The 23,174-nt window shown below is 38.5% G+C and overlaps 1 protein-coding gene across 3 annotated transcripts in view; it reads left to right on the forward strand.

The window, feature by feature from the left end:
• The window catches only part of TENM1 (teneurin transmembrane protein 1), an 891,941-nt gene that overhangs the window by 448,452 nt on the left and 420,315 nt on the right, over positions 1-23,174 (forward strand). For all 3 annotated transcript variants that reach the window (XM_043459374.1, XM_043459376.1, XM_043459375.1), the window contains one exon: positions 20,204-20,444. In XM_043459374.1, the coding sequence (XP_043315309.1) occupies positions 20,204-20,444 (241 nt within the window). The remainder of the gene's footprint in view (positions 1-20,203; positions 20,445-23,174) is intronic.

Here is a 23,174-nt window from a genome sequence, read left to right on the forward strand (position 1 = left end):
CCAAATGAACATAACAATTTTTAAAGGGATGTTTGCTCATAAATTATGCCATACATTGTGGGATGGTAAAGTATAATGAGAAATAACTTTTAAATCAACTGTTTTACAAACTATGAAACATAATATGGAATGTAAGATGTGGTGGAAAATAAATAAGAAAATGTTTATTTAGTGTTTATATAGTATTATCTAGATCAGTTAAAGAATATGTTGACACCAGGGGTTGAATTGTGTCTCACCCCCCTCCCTAATTCCTATATTGATGCCTTAACCCCTAATGTATTTTGGTAGACTTTTGGGAGACAATTAGGTTTAGAGGAGGTCATGAGGGTAGGGCCCTAATGATGGGATTTTGTGTGTCTGTGTGTTAGTCACTCCATCGTGTCTGACTGTTTGTGACCCCATGCACTGTAACCCTCCAGGCTCCTCTGTCCATGGGATTCTCCAGGCAAGAGTACTGGAGTGGGTTGCCATTTCCTTCTCCAGGGGATCTTCCCTACTCAGGGATCGAGCTTGGGTCTCCTGCATTCCAGGAGGATTCTTTACCGTCTGAGCCACCAGAGAAGCCAATGATGGGATTAGTGCTCTTACTCAAGAGCCACCAGAGAGCTAGCACTCCTTTCTCTTTTCTTTCTTTATTTCTTGCCTCTGGATGAATAATAATTCTAGTCTCACCCAAATCTGATTTAGATGATATTTAACTAAAAATTTGGACTTTAGACTTTAGAGTTGATGCTGAAATGTGTTAAGACTTTGGGGCTGTTTGAATGGAATGAAATATTTTGCATGTGAAAACATGAATTTGCAGGGACCAGGAGCAGAATGCTCTGGAATGAATTGCATCCCTTCAAAATTCATATGTGTAGCCCTAACCCCCAATGTGATATAGTTAGAAATGGAGCCTTTGGGAGATAATCAGTTTTAGATGAGGTCATGAGGGTGTGGGGCCCTCATGATGGGATCATTGCCCTTATAAGAAAACATATCAGAGAGGTTTCTCTCTCCCTCTCTTGCCATGTGAAGATACAGTGAGAAGATGGCCATCTATAAGTAAGGCCCTAGACTGACCATGCTGGCACCTTGACTGGGGCTTCTATCCTCCAGGACTGTGAGAAAATAAAGTTTTGTTGTTTAAGCCACCCAGTCTATGGCATTGTGTTATATCAGTCTGATCGGATAAAGAGAGTTGGCTATTTATCACTTTATTTATGTAAATATTTTGCCCAGATTTTCCAGTAGGATCACTTCTTTTCTCTTTCCATTGTATAAATTAAGGAATAGGCTGTACATATTCACACAATTCAGTGCATTAAAACTATTCTTGCCCACTAAAGCATAAATGACCAAGAACCCCACAGTTTTTGTATTACCAGCAAGATATATATGCTGACTGTGTCATTATCTATTACGGTTTGTCTACCTTGTCCTGAATGCTTGGATTTGGCCACTGTGATATCACCAACTCACATTATCACACTGTCACTATATGACTAAGATAAAGTAAAGATTCAGTTAATGAAGGAATGGCATGACTTTTCTTATTGAGGTAAAAGAACATATAAATTCATCATCCTAAACATTTTTAAGTGTACAGTGGGACTGTGTTAACTATATGCACATGGTTTTGCATTGGGTCTCTTTTTCATCTTGCAAAATTGAAACTCTGTACCCATTGTCCCTCCACTCTTGGAAGTCACCATTCATTTTTTGATAGTTTAACTACTTTAGATATCACATATAAATAGAATCATACAGGCTTATTTCATGTATAATATCCTCAAGGTTCCTTCCTGTGGTAGCATAAAACATGATTTTCTTCTTAATGGGAGCTGAGTATTATTCTATCCTATGTATATACCACATTTTCCTTTTCAATTCATCCACCGGTGGACATTGACATTGCTACTACATTTTGGCTATTGTGACTAATGCTTCAATAAACATGGATGTGCAAATACTCTTCAAGATCCTGTTTTTAATTATTTTGAATGTGACTCACCCAGAAATGGGGTTGCCAGATCATATGGTAATTCTATTTTTAATTTTTTGAAGAACCTCTATACATCAACATTTTACATTCTAAAATAAGTTCACAAGTTTCTAATTTCTCCATATATTCACCAACACTAATGACTTTCTGTTTTTGATAGTGGCCATCCTAACGAGCTCAATCAGTAAAGAATCTGCCTGCAGTGTAGGAGACCCAAGTTCGATCTCTGGGTCACGAGGGTCCCCTGGAGAAGGAAATGGCAACCCACTCCAATATTCTTGCCTGGGAAATCCCATGAACAGAAGAGCCTGCTGGACTACAGTCCATGGTGTTGCAAGAGTCGGGCATAACTTAGCGACTAAACCACCACCATCTTAATGAGTATGAGGCAATATCTCATTGTGGTTTTGATTTACATTTTCATGATGATTAGTGAGGATGAACATCTTTTTCTATGCTACTTGGACATTTGTATATATCCTTTGGATAAATATCTTTTCAACTCCTTTGCCTATTTTAAAATAAGATTATTTTTTGTTGTTGTTGAATCTTAGGAGTTCTTTGCATATTCTGTATATTAACTCCTAATCAGATATATGACTTGAAAATATTTTCTCCCATTTCTGAGATTGCCTTTTCTTTCTGTGGGTTGTTTTCTTTGTTTCACAGAATGAACAATAATTTCATTTTTAGAATAAGTATGTTGTTCTGATACGTCTACTCAACGGACTCATGGATAAACAAACTTGTACATTTAGGGCATTATGGGCTTGGTTTTTGTTTTACTTTGTTTTTTACTTTTTTAAAAATTGAAGTATGAAAAAAATATAAAAATAAAAATAACGAAAAAAAATTGAAGCATGGTTGCTGTACAATATTACATAAGTTATAGGTATATAATATAAGGATTCACAATTTGTAAAGGTCATACTTCATTTATGATTATAATAAAAAATTGGCTATATTCCCCTTATTGTACAATATATCCTTCTAGCTTATTTTATAACTGATAGTATTACTTTAATCCCCTATCTCTATATTGCCCCTCCCCTCTTACCTCTCTTAACTGGTACCACTAGTTTCTTTGTATGTGTGAGTCTGTTTCTTTTTTGTTTTATTCACTAGCTTGTTGTATTTTTGAGATTCCACAAATAAGTGATGTCATACAGTATCTGTATTTCTCTGTGTGACTTACTACACTTAGCATAATACTCTCCAAGTCCATCCACGTTGCTGCAAATAACAAAAATCTCCTTTTTAATGGCTGAGTAGTATTCCAGTGTGTGTGTGTGTGTGTGTGTGTGTGTGTGTGTGTACATCTTTATCCATTCATCTGTTGATGAACACTTAGGTTGCTTCTATATTTTGGTAATTGTAAATAATGCTACTATGAACATTGGGGTGCATGCATCATTTTGGATTAGTGTTTTTTTCTTTCTTTTTTTTTTTTTCTATATATACCCAGGAGTAAATTTGCTGGGTCAGTGGTAGTTCTATTTTTAGTTTTTTGAGAAACCTCCAAACTTTCCCACAATGGTTGCATAAATTTACATTCTCACTAACAGTGTACAAGGGCTCCCTTTTTCTCTACATCCTCACCAGTGTTGGCTATTTGTGTTCTTTTTGATGATAGACATTATGGCAGGCATGAGGTGATACCTCTTTGTGGTTTTGATTTGCGTTTGCCTGATGATTAGCAAAGTTTAGCTTCTTTTCATATGCCTTTTGGACACCTGCATTTCCTCTTTGGAAAAATGTCTGTTCAGTTCTTCTGTCCATTTTCAAATCAGGTTGTTTGTTTTTTTGATGTTGAGTTGTATGAGATGTTTGTATATGTTGGATATCAACACCTTAGTGATCATATCATGTGCTCATTTTTTTTTCCCATTCAGTAGATTGTCTGAATCAGTAGGCTGTTTTGTTGATGGCTTCCTTTGCTGTGCAAAAGCTTTTAAGTTTAATTAGGTCCCATTTGTTTATTTTTGCTTTTATTTCCTTTGCTTTAGAAGACAGATCTAAAACAATATTGCTGTGATTTATGTCAAAGAGTATTCTGCCTTAGTTTTCCTCTAGGAGTTTTACGGTTTCCGGTCTTACATTTAGGTCTGTAATCCATTTTGAGTTTATTTTTGTATATAGTATTAGAGAATGTTGTGTTTTGGTTTCTTGGTTTTGTTTTTAACATTTCCAGTTCTTTCAAATGAAAGTGCTACACAAATTACATTAGAATGGTTGTATTATAAACAATACAGTAACTGATGCATAACAAGTTACTAAAATCCTTAAAATATAAAATAATATTGAATTACTTTTTAAAAAGCAAAAGGCAGCTCTAATATCCCTAACATTTTTAGACTTTAGATTTTGTCATATCCATTAAGCATTACACTATAGATTTGTATAATACAGCCAAGCATTAGAGCTATTTTACTGAGTAACACGTAATCATACTATTTCTAGAATTATACTATTTCTAGAATTGCTACTTAAACTACCCTAACTGAAGACACCCTCATGATTATCCATCATTGTAACTCTAACTCATACTTAGTAAAGGAAAACCCCTACCTGTGATTTGTAATTGAAGGAAATTTATTTTATTTTTAATAGCATGTATTTGAAAACTAATTTTGTACTCTCCACAAGTAGAAAGATGGTCATCATGAGTACCAGGTATAAGAAGAATTTATTTTAGTGCCATAATATTTCATTAATAAATATGATTAGGTTTTAATGTACAGAAAGAAAAATACCATAAATAAATTGATCAGTTGTCTTTTTAAAGCAAGCCCATTAAACAATCTCTTCTGATATTTTCGGGATCCACATGGTATAAAATGATATAAGCTAAAGACTGCTGATAAGGAACACATAAATTATATAGATACTTCTGAAATGAGGCTATTTGCTCCTGACAAGTAAAAGGAAGCATGTAATGATTTGTGCACAAGCATACTGAACTGAGTTTACAAATAAAGTAACCTATTACATAGAATGAGTTGTTACATAGCTGATTCAGTCACAGCATTTTATCTTCATTGGTTGCAATGAATATGAATGGCAAGTGTGATAGAAGTACCATTGGTGTGACTTGCTTGGAATCCCAGGAGAGATGGCTGAGTGGCAGCTAATAGAGTTAGTTCAATGCTATAGAATCAAGGCCTTGGTCCAGGTTGTTTACTTCAGTAGGCCTCATATTAGCCATCTCTAAAGTGGGAACAATATATGACTTTAAAGCGATGTATTTTCTTCAAATAAGTTGAAATTTTTTATCTCCTCTGAAGATTTTCATAATCCCACATTCTTAACAACAATTTTTTTCAAATAATTGAATTTTACAACATATTAGGTGTGACTAATAAGGTACAATAATTGAGTATCTAGGACCAAAAATAATAACCCTAAGAAGCAGTACATGAAGCTGAGGACAACTCCACAGTGAATGTGTATACATTAATGTGTTTTCGTGGCATCAATACAATTGATTAAAATTCTCTAAGTCAGTAGTTTCCTTTGGATTATATAAAGTCCCTCACTTGATACAGTCTCCCCTCCCGCAAACCCACCCCCAAATTATCCACATGTTTTCATGGCATATCCACAACCATAAGGATTTCCCTGGTGGCTCAGATGGTAAAGAACCTCCCTGCACTACAGGAGATCGGAGTTCCATATCTGGGTTGGGAAGATCCCCTGGAGGAGAGCATGGCAACCCACTCCGTATTCTTGCCTGGAGAATCACCATGGACAGAGGAGCCTGGCGGGCTACAGTCCATAGGATGCTGCTACTGCTGCTAAGTCGCTTCAGTCATATCTGACTCTGTGCGACCCCATAGACGGCAGCCCACCAGGCTCCGCCATCCCTGGGATTCTCCAGGCAAGAACACTGGAGTATGAGGTGAATTTTAAAAGATGGTAACGATAACCCTATATGTAAAACAGCAAAAGAGACACAGATGTACAGAACAGACTTTTGGACTCTGTGGGAGAAGGCGAGGGTGGGATGTTTCGAGAGAACAGCATCGGAACATGTATATTATCTAGGGTGAAACAGATCACCAGCCCAGGTTGGATGCATGAGACAAGTGCTCGGGCCTGGTGCACTGGGAAGACCCAGAGGGATCGGGTGGAGAGGGAGGTGGGAGGGGGGATCGGGGTGGAGAATACATGTAACTCCATGGCTGATTCATGTCAATGTATGGCAAAAACCACTACAATATTGTAAAGTAATTAGCCTCCAACTAATAAAAATAAATGGAAAAAAAATTTTTTTAATTAAAAAAAAAAAGAACACTGGAGTGGGTTGCCATTTCCTTCTCCAATGCATGAAAGTGAAAAGGGAAAGTGAAGTCGCTCAGTCATGTGCGACTCTTCCCAACCCCATGGACTGCAGCCTACCAGGCTCCTCCATCCATGGGATTTTCCAGGCAAGAGCACTGGAGTGGGCTGCCATTGCCGTCTCCGAGTCCATAGGGTGACAAAGAGTCAAACACTACTGAACAATCAAGCACACACACACACCACAGCCATGGTCTGTGACAACCAGACACTGATAAATGATTACAGTCAGAAGCCTGTAAAAGGTCTCAATGTGCAAGTAGTCATGCTTCTCCCCATCTTGAGAAAGGGGGTGAGTTTTTCTTTCCCTCTTAGTTAATAGGTACATATTTTAGGAACAATAGCAACTAATGTGAATACAGGTAGGCTTTCACTGAATTCTGTTAAAGAAAATAATTTTCCTAATCTAAATTCATAATGATAATATTTACAATAATTATTTTGGTAACTAAGATTAACTGAGAACCAGTCACTGTGCTAAGTACTTGGTATACAATCCTGGTCTGACATCCATGCTTTTTACATATACTAAGGACTATCGTTAATATCATCAATATTGGGGCTTCTCCAGTGGCTCAGTGGTAAAGAATCTGCCTGCAATGCAGGAGCCACGGGTTTGATCCCTGGGTCGGGAAGATCCCCTGGAGGAGGGCATGGCAACCCACTCCAGTATTCTTGCCTGGAGAATCCCATGGACAGAGGGGTCTGGCAGGCTACAGTCCATGGGGTCACAAAGAGTCAGACATGACCAAAGCGACTTAGCACATACAAATCATTAATATGCAATGCTTTAATAAATATACATGTGTATATAAGATAAACCATCTACACCAAATTAGGTTACAAAATTGATCAAATATCATTAACTTATAATGTGAATGTTGGTCTTAGTGCCCATACAACAAAGTTCCTGTGTATGTATTTACTCTGAAAGCTATACCTATGGGGACCTCATATTTCTAAGAAGCAGTCGCACTTTGTTGGTATTTTCATATATACTATTTTTAAATGTCTCTGAATATTCCTGACACTTTAACCAACTATCTACAGTTCCTTCCCTCATGAGGTTTTATGTACTTTGAGGAACTTCGCTGAAAGGCAATTTTCTTTGCAGCGTGGCCCAGTGAATAAAGCATCACATAACATTTGTGAAGGACTTTGAGAGATGCAGATGAAAGGTGCTTCCTAAATACAAAGCACTAATGTGGTATTCATGAAAATGGTTTTTCTTCACATCCTTTGCTCTAATGTTAAAGTCCCGAGGTATTATTGCAATAGGTACTTTAGAAAGCATGTATTTCCCAAATCATTTAGAAATAGAGTTTGTTATCTGAAGTAAAAAAGGACTGAGAGCATAATAAGAAAGCTAATCAATAGAGAGTGTTTGGTGTGGCTTGGAGGAAGAGGAAAGGATAGGAGTCAACTATTCTCGTATTGACTCATGATTTCAATAATAGCTTCTCAGAACTGTTGGGAAGAAAATAAGAAACCTGTGAAGATTCTAAAATGTTTTTTCATTATAATGGAGAAGTTTTAAATAGTCAAAAAGTTTAGAATCAGATTTTTTTCTTAGGTTACTTACTAGCTGGTGCTTGAATTTTATAGACTTTGTTGGATTCGATAATTGATCATTTGTTTAATAATATTATTTAGTGGTTACTATGTGCCAGGTACTCAAAATGTTTTATACCCGTGACCTCATTTAATTTTCAGAAAAACAGTAAGAGATTTTCATTAAGATCCCTATTATACAGATAAAGAAATAGAGGCTAGAAACAGTTTGATTGTCAACATCAAACTGTGAGTAAACGGCAGAGCTATGATTTAAATTCAGATAGATCTGATCCTAATGTTGTAACTTAACCACCCTGTCATTGGAAATGCCAGGATGTACTTATAAATTTAAACAAATTATGTGCAGATTCAGTTCTCTAAATAACTAGACAAGTAATAGAGCAAGTACTCTATCCTTGTTTCTCCTTACTGAAAATAAACAAATGAAACCAAGACATACCCTCCCCTTTGTCTCCTGCTTCTGAATGAAAAGTATTCCATAGCTAATTAGGTTTAATTCCTTCTCTGATTTGGCTTCTCTATCACTTATTTTGAACATTATAAGCAGTAATAACATATTAGTAAGATATGAGCTCTACTTTAAAAAAATATATTTCAATAGTGGTTCACACTTGACCTTTTATTTCTGTACCCTGACCTACAACCTACTTTTTATGATTACTACTAGAAGTCCCCGTGGTATCCTGTGGCCAGATTTTCCCATGGAAACCCCCTAAGGGGGAATAAATGGGAATCACCTAGGACTTGTATCATGCAGAGAGACAAGGGGAGATTTCCCTAGTGCTGCCATGGCAAGAATTTTAAGATCAGGGAGCTGGCTGGACACTCACCCTGCATGATATGACTTCCTGAGTAGCAGGATTATGCTTTACATAAGCTGTTTCCAAATGCTAATGAATCAGGGAGTACAAAAGACAACAGTCCTGTAATACTGCGTTCTTTCCTCAATTAGACATCTCACTCTGGGCAGGCTACCAACCACCAAATCAAGACTTGCTTTCATGAAGTACAAGGGAGGCAAATGGAGCCATGTACACATGCCTTGTGTTCAATTTTTATTTAATATCTTTTGTAGTGCTTATTTGCAGTTGGGGAGTAAACCAAAGGAAAAGCAAACTTGAATCAAATCCAGGTTGTCATCACACCCTGCCATGAACCCAGATCACACTCTGCAGTTTGGTCTGGTACAGACCCCTGTACCCCTCCATATTAATACACAGGAAGGAGCTTTTGTGCACCCATTCACTGATTTCAAACAGTAACAAGAGGTTTCTTTGAGAACTGCTTCACATAAGCAATGTGTGTTTAATCCTCTGTCCCTCTCAGCATCTCATCTATCATACATAAATGTGTCCCCTGTGTACCATTTGAAGAAATTTATTTAAATGACCTTAACTAAGAATTAAGTTAATTAAGATACTTTCTTTATGGAAACACTGATCAATCACTACCTAGGAAATATTTTCTTAATTTCTCAGATTACCATTTATATTTCTTTGTTACTGCAGTTTCAAACATTCATAGTTTCCTCAACACATGTTCTCATTTTTCCTTCTGTTTATGTACACTGACACTCTCCCACTTGAGACAAGTTAATTTTTTAGTTTTCCTAAGGCACCTATACATTAAACCTCAGTGGGTGAGAGTTAGGAGAAACCTGTCTGAATTCACTGGATGTTCATTCGACTCTAACATTATATTAATAGATTCCACTAATTTGCTTATTTTGATGGACATTTTGCTTGATCCACTAGTAGACACATCTGTATCAATATATCACTATATTTCCTAAATGAGCTGCCTTCTCATGACTTCATTAGCCATCTTCCAGTTAATGAAGTCTCAAGTGCATTCTATATGTAATTTGAGGATGCATATGAAAAGACATCATTACAAAAGAATTTTTCAGATAACTTTCTTGTATTCTGGGTGATGTTCATCTAGAATGTTGCATTTTGTTTGGGGAACCATAAAGGCCTAGTTAAATTGGAGGGAGTCCAGAGAGATAAGCAGGAATGTAATTGAGGGAATGAATCAGAGTTTGAAGGAAAAAATAAAATGAGTTAAGTATGCATAACTTAGCATAAGCAAAGTTTATAAGGCAGGCTTAGTACTAGGTCTTAATGTTGGCACCTCTCCAAGAAATAATTCTATTTAACATCTCAGTAAAATAACATGTTGAAAAACAAGAAAATGAAAATTTGTAATAATGAGTGAGTTAATCAATGAATATTTCAGAACACTTCAGGCAGAAACTTTCAGAGACAGGCTGTGCCCACACAATGCCAAAACAGCTGGTAGGAATGTGAAGAATTCAATCAAATAAGGTATTTGTCATCATCAAACACTCTCCCACCAGAGTGGCTATAATTGGTTTTTAAAAAATAAATTTAATTGAATTTAAAATGTTGAATTTGTTCAAATTAATTAAATTTGCAAACAAACAAAATTATAAAGTTGTATTGAATAAAATTATGAGCTAAGTGTGTGGGAGCTATAAAGATGATTCAGACCCAGCTCTTGATATATGACAAGTAGATGCATCACTTGAATACAAGAGAGAAGTAAAAGTTACTCTCTCCTTCTTCACAGAACTCTCTCTTCCTAGCTCATACCTCTTGGGAGATTCCCTCAGTAACCCAAAAGATATCAGGTAGAAAGGTTGATGGAAGACACTGGTGTTCTGCCATCCTCCATCAAGATCACAATTCTTTTTTTTTTTTTTTTTTTTGGCTGCAGCATATCTGAATAACATGTACATGTGTCAGACACTCCTGTGAGAATGTGAAGATTTTCCCCCAATTTCCCCCCCGCCCTTATTTTCTTTTCTGGGAGTGTGAATAACCAAATTTTCTTCATCTCCATGGTATGCGTAGAATCATTTAGCAAGCATGAGAATATGGAAATTGTTTATGGGATCAGAGTTGTACCCAATTCCTAGCACTATAGCCCCACCCCTTTCACTCCTATCTAGGAAAGCACATCCAAAGGTAACTCAGAGTGGCACTGTTAGAGGTATTACCTTTTCATCTACCATTTTTAAAATAAATTGTCTGTGAACTTTAGTCCTCTATTGTAGTAACAAGTGATAGCAAAATACTGGTTTGTTTGGATCCTCTAGCTGAGAACTGCTGAGTTAGAGCAAAGATAAAAACGAGGGAGGATCATCTGGGTCATGTGAATACTGCCATAACAGTGCTGTCTCTTCCCACTGTCCCTGGTGGACACTGCATATGTTTTCAATCTCCAAGTATAGATGTTGGAACCCCTTTTCACCACTTCGTTTGGTATCCATGGGTTTCTCTTATTCCTAGGAGAGTACCTACAGGGTATGAAGGAGGTTTCTCACCAAATAGCCCGTCAGTGATGGTTATATAATGGTTAATGTAATATTGTTGTTGCTCAGTTGCTGAGTCATGTCCAACTCTTTGCGACCCCATGGACTGCAGCACACCAGGCTTCCCTGTCCTTCACTATCTCCTCAAGGTATTAATTTTTAATAATAAGTACTTTTCTTCATTCTTTTCGTTGAAAAGTTTGAGATGGAGGTGCTAAAACCTTCCCCAGTCTTCCCTAGTTCTCCATGCTTTCTTTTTATGCTCTAGGAATTTTTCTTTTTGTTTTTTACTACTCAATATAGTTTGCTCTCATTATTTAACATATGGTGGTTTGAAAAATATTTTTCTTAGAGCTTTAGACACAGTCATAATGTTTTCTTGATTTGTGCTTCAAACATTCAGAATTCCATTTTCATAAATAACATTAGAAAGATTTTTATCTGTTGCTTTTTGAACAAATATAGGGTGACCATTTCTAATAGTCTAATAAAAAAAGTGAAGCTCTGAAAATGAAAACTTTGTAAAATTCCAGAATATCTGTTATTAGCCAATTTATTAAAGGATTCACTGTCAATTAATTCATAACCCTCCATTACCTACTTGCAAATAAATAATGAACTTGGGGACTGAAAATAATTGAAATACCTACATAGGACTTTAGTTTGAGTATAAAGTAAATGTGAACTTTTAAGGATCATTACTTTTTATATTTTCTTTTTGATATACTTCACTGCCTAATAATGGAAGCCACAGCATCACTGTCAGCATAAGATAAAACAGGGCAATTATCTATTTCATGTTTCATGGTACATAATGGATAACAGAGTTTCCTTCAAGACCATAGTGAAACAGGCTTTGGCCAACCACTAATTTTAATTTGAATTGTTAATACCATATATTAATATTTAGAATTTGACATTTAAAATTCCAAATTTTGTCACAAAGTAGAGCTCTTTACCATTCTGCATAGAAAAATAAATAGGTAATAAATGTATTGGCTTCATTTGTCTTTCATTCTTTTTAACATCGTCAAGCTACTCTGAAAATATAAGTGAAGATGTATCCTCCTTGTATTCTCACAACCAAGAAAATTAGTTTATACATTGACATGAGTAATTTAACCCAAATAGCATTAGCCGCAGTCCTCTCTTTCTTTCTATTATTTTCTTGGTTGTAAAGTCCTAGTTTGTCTTAATCTTTGTCAGAGGGTTGATTGAGTTAACAAACCAGGTTGGTAGGAATATTGACTGCTATGCCTGAGATTGGCTAATTGCACTAGGTGAAGCCAATACAGTGCATGGCGCAGTTGGATTCCCCCAATAATAGAGACAGGGAGAAATGGATCGGAGGAGGCTTGCCTTGTGTATATCTGACTCTTTGTTTCGCTTGTACAACTCATTGGAGAGCAGGAAAGGAAGTTAATGAGACCTAGATTTTCTGGAGGTAGACCAGCACACCCTTTAAAGATAAAGCCTCAGTTTATGGAGAGACTGAACTGTAAATATGAGTTTCAGCACAAACATGTCAAAGGATTGTAGGTGCTTCAGTGTTCACCTTTATTTCTAGTGGTTGTAACAAAGATCAATCTAACTGACAAAAATTAATGGAGCATACTCTTACTTGCTGGCTTACTGAGAGGACCATTTAAAGTCCTCAAAGGGATGGACTTTACAATCTCATACATAGCATTGCAGGGCTCCGGAGCCATGCAGAGGGCAGTAATCCAGCACCAGGTTGAAACCATGTCAACTTGATGATATTATAATTTATTATTGTTAGCCTTCCCCAGGCCTCTGTGACTCTTCTCCCACAGTCATCTGCTGTCATTGTGAATTCTCCTCTCTGTTTCTCTCTCCTTCTGCCTCTTTCTGTTGTTCTCCATGTCTCATTCATTCACATGCCCATGTGTGTGCTCAGTTGCTCGGTCATGTCTGACTCTTTGTGACCCATGGACTATAACCTGCCAGGTCCTCTGCCCATGGCATTCTCTGGGCAAGAATACTGGAGTGGGTTGCCATTCCTTCCTCCAGGGGATCTTCCTGACACAAGGATTGAACTCGCATCTTTTATGTCTCCTGCATTGGCGGGCAATTTCTTTACCACTAGCACCACCTGGGAAGCCCTCACATGCCCATACATACACACACACACACACACACACACACACACACACACACACACACACACACACACCTATTAAACATTAGCTGTGCAATAGACTTTATTTCTGTTCTCATTCATTATTTAACTAATGAATCTGCTTTTATTAAAGACTGTTAGTATATCAATATTAAAGCAGTATTATTTGAACCAGAAGAGTGATCAGGTATACCTGTTTATTTCATTTTCTTCAGAAAACCAATTTTATTACCTCCATATTCTTTTAGCTTATAATAATAATAATAAGGTTAAGAACAGAAATGTCTACAGCCAGATACACTTAAGACTAATTTGATGATCGCTGAACACTATCAAGTTAATGGATATTAGCTATAACATGCAAATGTATAACTACCTCCTCACTGGTTGTGAAGGCTCCTTGTGACAAATACTATAAAGTAGTAATATCCATTTAGAATTAGTGTGCTAAGTCGCTTCAGTCGTGTCCAACTCTGTGCAACCCTATGGACTGTAGCCTGCAAGGCTCCTCTGTCCATGGGATTCTCCAGGCAAGAGTACTGGAGTGGATTGCATGCCTTTCTTCAGGGGATCTTCCAAACCCAGGGATTGAACCTGTGTCTCTTACATCTCCTGCATTGGTGGGCAAAATTAGTAGGAATAGTAAATATTACTAACAAACCTCTTTTCTTTCCTTTAAATCTGTTTCTTTTTATTCCCTCTCCTTCCTAGGACAGAGAACAGCTCAGAAAACCAGTCCCAGAAACCAAAGCCTTATAATTGGCCTCAAGAGACTTGACATAAGTAGTTATGGCAATAACCCTTGGTGCCCTGATGTTCTTTGCTCATGTAGATTACTAAGGCCTTCAGAAGCATTAATTAATTTTGCCTCATAAGAGTTCAGAGAGGTGGTTAAATAATAATACAGACTCAACCCTTTATCCAAAATCTTTGGGGTCCACTTATTTTACAATTTAGAATTTTTACGATTTTATAAAGGCAATAGCATAAAGATATACTGTCTATTGTGCAACCCCTGAATGGGGATGTGGGCCAGCACCACTTAATAAAACACATCAGTATTTCTGCAGCTAAAAGTAGGAGAATTCACTAAATGAAATGCAGAGAGACTATAAATATCATCATATCAGTTCTGGTTACGTTTTCCTACCAAATCAGTTAGGAAAAAAAACTCCCATTTTCAGACATTTTTTTGGATTCAGAATTGGAGCCAAAGCATCATGATGCTATCCCCACTTTATCCAAAGGGGTGATGAAACAGACTAAAATGAGGAAGTACAGACATGTTCTCTGACCTCCTGTGACCTTTCCCTTGAGTTATAGGAATACATGTGCCCCCCTTTGCAACAGATACTGTATAGTAACTTTGGGACAAAACAGATTTGGGGCTGTATTATCGTAGTGTCATTATAGAAAACTGATCAATTAATTAAATACATGGACTTTGCAAAACAAGGCTTGTGTCTATTTTGGTCAAATTGTTCAAGAAAAAAAACCTATTTGACTTTACCAAATTAATGACAATATTTTTAACACCTACTGAAAGCTATTTTATCTGTACAGTCAGTTCTGCTACAATGCTTGTTTTGAAAACATTGATTTGTCCCCATGTTATTAGTACATTTGAGAACAATTTGAACGTAAGAGAAATTTCACATCTGCACATGTGCGATTCCATCTGTTAAAAATACTAGGTGCATGCAGGAGACCGCATACAGCAGATAGAGCCATGGAGGAATATACAAAACATGCACATGCTTACATCTGAAACATCTACCGGCTGTCTTAGTTCACCATGTGTGTTAGAAGCCTTGCCCACCTGCATCTGGTGTTAGAACTTCCTGTCTGATTCAGATAGCTCTCCTTCCACCACTTCACAATAACTCATAAATTGCAATCCTTCTGACACCCACTTTCACAAGCACACTTCAGGTATTGTGCCCAAACACCATTTTTCCCATAAGACCCTTACCCATGCGTGATTCTGTCATAGTGCAGTGAATTTTCAAAATGCAGTCATCACCTTATAGCTGAATGGACTGCATGTGTTAATGAAATGAAAGGGGTAAAACACCCTAATGGATATCTTGAGCAGTCCTCGCACGGTGTTTCTGGGCAGATATATTCTAATTTCTGGTGCAAACTTTCTCTAACACATGATCCAGAAGAAGGTTTATTTGCAGAAAAAGAGGGGAAAAAAGTCTATGCATGACAACTTTCTTCTCCCACTTACCTTTTGGCGACAGACAGCGTTGTTTCTGAAGGCTTATACTTCTGTTAATAGCTCTGCCGTGCCTAAAATGCCTTGGATACAGAGTTTGGAGGAATCCCACCCCTACCCCTACCCGCCCCCGAGAGATTTTCTTTCCAAGTTATTTTAGGACCTTAAACCTGAAACTGGCTCCTATCCAAGAATATTATGTGAATTAGACCTTTCTATCTGAAAACTTAATTTACTCTCAGAAAGCTTTGTATGTCTGGATACCCACATTTGCATAATCACTACTCCCCCCTCTCCCTAGCATCTCTTTCAGGCACAGGAACGTATGGTTGCCAGATACATTGGCAGTGAGTGCATGTGACTCTTAACCCCTTGAAATTGGTGTTCTAGAGCTCCTGACACTGAACCCTAATGTATTTTTTATTAGTGTTTAATGTTGAGAAATCCCATTTTATGGAGCCCAAGGGTTAAATTACTTCATTTGGGAGGGAATGAGTGTATTCCCCACATCTTTTTCCTGAGGTGAAAAAAAGAATGAAGGTGAGATTATTTGTATTTCATAAAGGCTTACAGTCCAGATATATTCCACTCAGTCCAATATCGTGAAATATTTTAAAGATGGTATGAACAGCTAGGGAAACCTCAGCATATTCAAAATGTAGGAACAACAGTACACAATAAAATAGATATAAATAAGAACATATGTATATATAGTCAAAATATATGTTTTCAATATATATAAGCATATATAATCAAAACGACTATACAAAGCAGTTCTACCTGAGGCAGAAATGACAGAATATGTTATAATAATAGCAGGATTGTACTCTTCAGTGAAGTAGAATTTTTTTTTATCATTTTTCATGATTAAAAACGAGTCAGAAAGATTTTGGGAAAATCCAGCACACAGTAAATCCAGATGATAATGAGGGATCCTTTCTTTCAAGCAACTGTACTGAATAGAAACTTTCTTTCTTTTGACCAACTGTATTGACAGAAACACCTACTCATTAGGCTAGCAGATCTCACACATGTTGCTTGGAAGGTGTTCTGAACACATGACCCAAAATTGATTCCTTTTCTTCTTCTAACTGTGGACTCCCACCTTTGACATCTCTTCATTGCATCATTAAGTTCATGTGTTCATGTGTCACTGCTGCTCTTTTCACATCCTGGAGGACATGGTTTTAAGCTCCCTCTTCTGGGTATCATTGTCCTTTCCCATGGTTTTGGGAGAGATTTCACTGAGACTTCCAAGGAGGAAGCCTACTGCTCTGTGAACTAAGTAGATATCCAGTGGCTACATCAGAACGAAAGAGCCAAGGGCACATTCGGGGTGGTTCTGTAGGTTCCACAGACCAGTGAAACACTCTTCTATCAATAAAAGTTTTCAGGGATCTTACTCTGTACTCAACTGTGCTCAGTGTTACCATGGCATTCAAGAAAGGTAGAAGGTGATTTGCTCTAAGAAACATGTGGCCTATTTGGGGAGATATGACAAAAACATGGAATATTAAGAGACTGCTATAACATTGCAAACTCAGAGGCCAAATTTATGATAAAAATATTAAGTGCTGAAGTTAGAGAAGAGACTCATTTATTTTCTAGAATAATATAATGGAAAGAGTTCTAGGCTAGGAATCAACAGACATAGGCAGGCAAATTCATACAAGTTGAATGACTGAACAAATCACTTCACCTCTGAGACTTCGGTTCCTTGGCTGTAAAATGGAGAGGGAATGAGGGAGGGCTGAACTAGATGATTCCTATGGTCAATTCCAGCTCATCTTGTTTTTGTTTTTGTTTTGTTTTGTTTTGGCGGGGGTTGGGGGCAGGGGGGAGGGAGGGTGCACATGGTGCATGGTTTGCAAAATCTTAGTTCCTCAACCAGGGATTGAACCCAGGTATTTAACAGTGAAAGGGCATTCCACTAATTCCTAATTAGTGGAATGCAAAGGAACTCTCTAATCTTAAAATTTTATACTCCTGTTACATTCAATAAACAATCACTGACATACTATGTCCAAGCACATGTTACATGAATTAAATGTAATCACTAGGTAAAAGGATTATTGTCTGCATTTGACAAATGAAGGGGTAAAGTTCCCAAGTGGTAGAAGAACTCAAACCCCTGAATTCAGTGCCCTTTCCACTATATTGTGCTGCACTTCATTACACCATTCTGCCTTCCTGTGTACACAAAGGAGATATCGTCTACGACAGGAGCAGTGTGTACTAAGTCGTTTCAGTAGTGTCCAGCTCTTAACGACCCTATGGACTGTGGCCTGACAGGCTCCTCTGTCCATGGAATTCTGCAGGCAAGAATGCTGGGGTGGGTTGCCATGCCCTCCTCCACGGGATCTCACCAACCCAGAGATGGAACTCGCATCTCTTATGTATCCTGCATTCTTTACCACTAGTGCCACCTGGAAAGCCCAGGAGAAGGGAGCTGACATAGACGCAAATAACTGCAGTGCAGGTGGTATGTCATAAGTGAAGAATCTAGAAAATGTGGAGGAATTGTTGTCCCTACATCTTAAGAAAGTGAAGAGAACTTGTATTACAGAGAGCTGCAGGAGAGTGAATGGCGCTTTGGACAGAGTGAGGTGATGTGGGTTCTAATCTTAGCCATGCCACTAACTTGCCAAGTGTCCCTGGACAAACAATTCTCTGGGCATCAGTTTTCTCATCTACAAAATTAGAGGATCCCCAGGTGTTTTGGATCCCAGCATTCAATCCTTCATTGAGCCCCAAGGATGGAAAGCAGGCTTCTTGTTAAGGTCATGAGTATGAGTCCAGAGATTTAAAAAAATCAATGAGATGTTAAGTACTTTTGATGATTTTTTTTTAGTGGATATGGGATTTGGACTGGGTGTAGAGTAATGGGGGTGATTTAGAAAATTCATGAAGCATTTTAGTTGCTTTTAAATATACAAGGGTAGCTGACTTTCTAAAAGAATTCTTCATATAAAATGAATGATCACCACCCCCTATCCAATATACTGCTGCTGCTAAGTCACTTCAGTCATGTCCGACTCTGTGTAACCCCATCCCTGGGATTCTCCAGGCAAGAACACTGGAGTGGGTTGCCATTTCCTTCTCCAATGCATAAAAGTGAAAAGTGAAAGTGAAGTCTCTCAGTCGTGCCCGACTCTTCGCGACCCCATGGACTGCAGCCCACCAGGCTCCTCCGTCCATGGGATTTTCCAGGCAGGAGTACTGGAGTGGGGTGCCATTGCCTTCTCCGTATCCAATATACAATTGGATACAATTCCCTATATACAATTCCGTTTTTCATATAGCAAGTTTATTTAAAGGGAGAGCCACCTGTAGTAGAAAACACTGACAAAAATCTGTCATGCTCTTGAGGCACTAGTATCATTTTAAAGCATGAAAATGATGCCAATGTCTTCACGGTTCAAGTCTGAGGTGGAAGGATTGAAGAAAGTGATTTTTTTTTTCGCCCTCTGATCAACCACTGCAAAGTGAGTCTCAGTACAAACCAGCTGAGCCCTTTGCTAGACATGGAAAGCCTCTGGCATTTTTCTGCTTTTCAAGTCTCAGTCATTTGGGAGGTGGGACAAAGCCATGCTGTCTACAAAGTTTATCGGCAACATGCTGGTGTTACAAGAAATCGCTTGACATCTATTATGTTTCTCCCGTGAAAGAGATGTGGCTATCAACTACAATAGTGATTTCTTTTCAAAGGGTTTAATTGGGGTATTTCGCATGGGCCAAATTCTAACTTCCTGTCTATATGTCTGCCTGCCAGGAAAATGGCAGAAAAATACCAAACAATAACAATAAAGAAAGTCTGAGGACCACTGTCCCAGGATGCCTCCTCTGCAAACAGGCATAAAAAAACAGTTTCCTTGCTGTCTCAGCTGCAGCTAATATCGTTGAGCTTCTAGAAAGGTGTGGCAAAGAGGGGAGAGGTATGGACTGTTTTGCACGGCCGTAGAAATATGCCTAACAACCTGAACAAACTCCTTCTAGCCTCCCTTTTATAAGAAGCACTGAGTTGGGGAGAAGGGGAGCTGGCCACGAGATTACTCTCCCGCAGTTGACTTACACCCTGGTGAGCTGTTGGTTTTGCTCCCATGCAGGCAGGCTAGCATCCTTTCCTGAGGTAAGCCAGAAGGTGGCCTTGTACTTTTAAGTGCTGAGTGATTTTCCTTGCAACAAATTTGTGCCTTTCACTGGTATTTTCCGAAGTGAAAATTTTGCAAGTGATGAAAATTGGCTCACTTCTGTTCTGTAACTCAGTGTCCCGTTGATGATTTATTTGTTCAGTAGCAGAAACTCTGACAAATTGTGTGAGGCGGCCTCGTTTACTTTAGAGCTGCTATAGCCCTGAAGAATTTACATGTAAATGCGACTGTGAATGTCTTACATTTCAGAAGCTCACTGCACGTGTGTTTTTGTACGTTAAGTGACATTTTTACAGATAGACTGAACTCCCAACTCTCCCTGCCCCGACCCCCACCCCATCCCACGGGTTATGTTATTGGGAAATCCTCAGAAGTCTGACGTGCTGTGTTTTCCTGACTGCCCAGTGAGAGAGTCGGTCTCTATTTTGTGTTTTTCTTCTCTCCTCTCTAGACATGCAGAGCAGCCCACACAACCAGTTCACCTTCAGACCCCTCCCGCCGCCGCCGCCGCCTCCGCACGCCTGCACCTGTGCCAGGAAGCCACCCCCCGCGGCTGACTCTCTCCAGAGGAGATCAATGACTACCCGCAGCCAGCCCAGCCCAGCCGCTCCAGCTCCCCCAACCAGCACCCAGGATTCGGTTCATCTGCATAACAGCTGGGTCTTGAATAGCAACATACCATTGGAGACCAGGTACTTGAGCTATGATTGATCCCACTAAACTTCAACACTGGCACAGGATGATTCCACTGAAGGCAGAAACACATTGTAGACAGCTGCAGAGATGCACAGATACATAGATACGCACCCAGATGCCTGGGCAAAAAGGCAGACCCCCTCCACAAGCCCGGAGACACACACAGGCACACCCATCTAGATCCAGGCACACCCACAGACACAAACCAAACGAAGCAGATGCCCCTGTGAAGAGGAAGCCATAGATGCATAAACACCCCATGGGCAGACACCCACAATATGAAACCAAGCAGTTACCTAAATCGTCATTGTATCCTCAAGGTAAAAGGCGGTGGTCCCTTGTTTTAAGATCCTGCAATATTACAGGGAAACCCAAGCAAAATTGGAGGAACAGCAATAGTTTACATTTTATTTAAGATCTTTTTGACTAAGTTGCCTTCAAACATTTTGAAAATGGATTTGCTCCATCAGAAGTCCATATGTGTAATTTTCAAAACTTGATTCTGCCATTAGGGTGGAGGTTGATCTTTTGATCAAAAATTTGCCTCTATGTTTCTGTTGCTTGATATATTTAGGTTTCCAGATTCCTCCTCAAATCTTTGTCAGGTGATTAAAGTTCTACTCCTCCATAGTTCTAGATGCCTTGATCATAATAGATTTCAGCACTCGATGCGATTAACTGAGAAATTATTCATTGTTTCTAGGTACTCTGTCTTAAGCCCAAAATTACAACTTTCTATTGTTGTAGAAAAATATTGCCCAATAAGGCATAGTATTCTGTTGTCTGTTAAAGTCAAGGACTTCCCTTTGTCTTATATGTCTTCTTTAGGTCTACCGCCAAAGCTTTTTCTAAACACACTTGCATGTAAACACTGGGTATAGGGTGTTACTTGATAAGCAATGTCTGGTGTCAACTCTGATCAACTTCTATCCCAATAATCTGAGAATTGGAATGGAAAGGGGAGGACTAATAAACTCACATTTCAAAACTACTGTTTCTCCTTAGCAGCATATTAACTTAAATGCCAGCCAGAGCATCAGAAATATGTCACCAACAACAATCTGAAAACACTATGGCCCACATCCAGGAAACTCTATATCATCCATCACTAACTAGATTAAATAGCTTCAAAAAGTGATATTACTGATCTCTTCCAAGAGATAATACAGCAGTCAGCACCTGTGGGTACCAGTGAGAGGGTTTGTGTAGCGTAGCATTTCTTTTTCTTCTTTTTTTTTTAATTCAAAGGGAGGAAGTGAATCAAGTGAGAAAAGTAGAGAACAATGTTTATCTTCAAGGAGTTTTCACTAATGGTGGTGATTTACTCACTCTTTTAATTCCTTTGCAGGGCTTAGTGATAGCTAAGAAAGCAGTGGGCCCATTTGGTTAACTAGCAGTCTTGATAAGCAAACACACTTCTTTCATCTAAGAAGCCAAATAACAGGAAATCTGGAAAGAGGGTGGGGAATGGGCTCAGGCAAATGGAGAGAGAAAACTATTCTTGTTTGAAATGTACATCTAGGCATGTTTGTACAAACTGCACCCACGGACCTTCTGTATCTATGCAAGGAATGTATTAATTGGTCTCAGTTTCATAAGACGCAGAGAAGAACATAAGTTTTCATGCGAGACTGAGCAGAGAGAGTACCTTTTTTGTGCATTTGCAAATATATTCAGCATCACAAAGATGAATTTTTAAAAAACCTAGAAACCCTATCAGCTTGATCAGCTAGGATTTTCCAAATATATCCTTTATAATGTTCCTTTCACATGCAGTCAATAGAAGGTAACTCTGCGAGTGCCCTGGTACTTAATTAAGAGCTGTATGATAGCTCTCTGAGCCTCAGCTTCCACATCTGTAAACATGAACATAAAAATGCCCATCTCAACAGATTGTTAGGAAGATCAAGCCAGTGTAACAGAATGTGCATTGTGAAGCATTATAGAATTCAAAGGTAATATTGCCATCCCTATTATGTGGTTACCTGCCTCTCCCTAAATATCTCCAGAATAAGACATTAGCTCATTCCTCAGGCATTCCATTTCAAGTCAGACAACTACTGGAAGATTCTTAATGAACCCAAATCTCCCACCTCTTAACTCTACCCATTCCTTCCAGACCTAGTTCTGGGATCTCACAAAATAAATAAAACCCCTCTCACATCTAACAGCCCTTCACTGATCCTGAATCTTCTCTACTTAGAGCTAAATGTTTCCCCCATTCCTCCACCTGCTCCTCACATTAACTGATTTCAAATCCTCCATCCTGGCTCTTCCCTTAAAGCACACTTCAGTCTGTCCAGTCTGCTCTTGAAGTGTCACAGCCAAGGCTGAATGCACGTGTGGATTATTAGGCTCTTTGATTGAAAGGAGCAGTGGTTATTCAAACTGCCTCAAATAATTGAGAATAGCTTTTTAAGACTATTGCCAGGAAATACTGGTCAATACACAAGGAAGGGTAAGGCCTATAGATCTCTGGCACCAATATGACTCAGCAATTTCTCTACAGTGTTGCCACTTTTTGTCTTTTTCTTTGTCCGATAGCTTATTGTCAGCTCAGTATTTCTTTGGTCTACCACACAGTGTCTACTTTCTCATAGCAAAGTCAGGTTTTCATTGCACCATGTGATTCCAAGTGTACCTCCCAGCATCTTGCACTTTCTCCCTTCAGTGCCTGTTCCATTGCTACCTGCCTAATTTTCCTGCTAGCCCTAGGTTTAAAAACC

This window comes from Cervus canadensis, chromosome X, assembly GCF_019320065.1.
Source record: "Cervus canadensis isolate Bull #8, Minnesota chromosome X, ASM1932006v1, whole genome shotgun sequence".
Taxonomy (NCBI): Eukaryota; Metazoa; Chordata; class Mammalia; order Artiodactyla; family Cervidae; genus Cervus; species Cervus canadensis.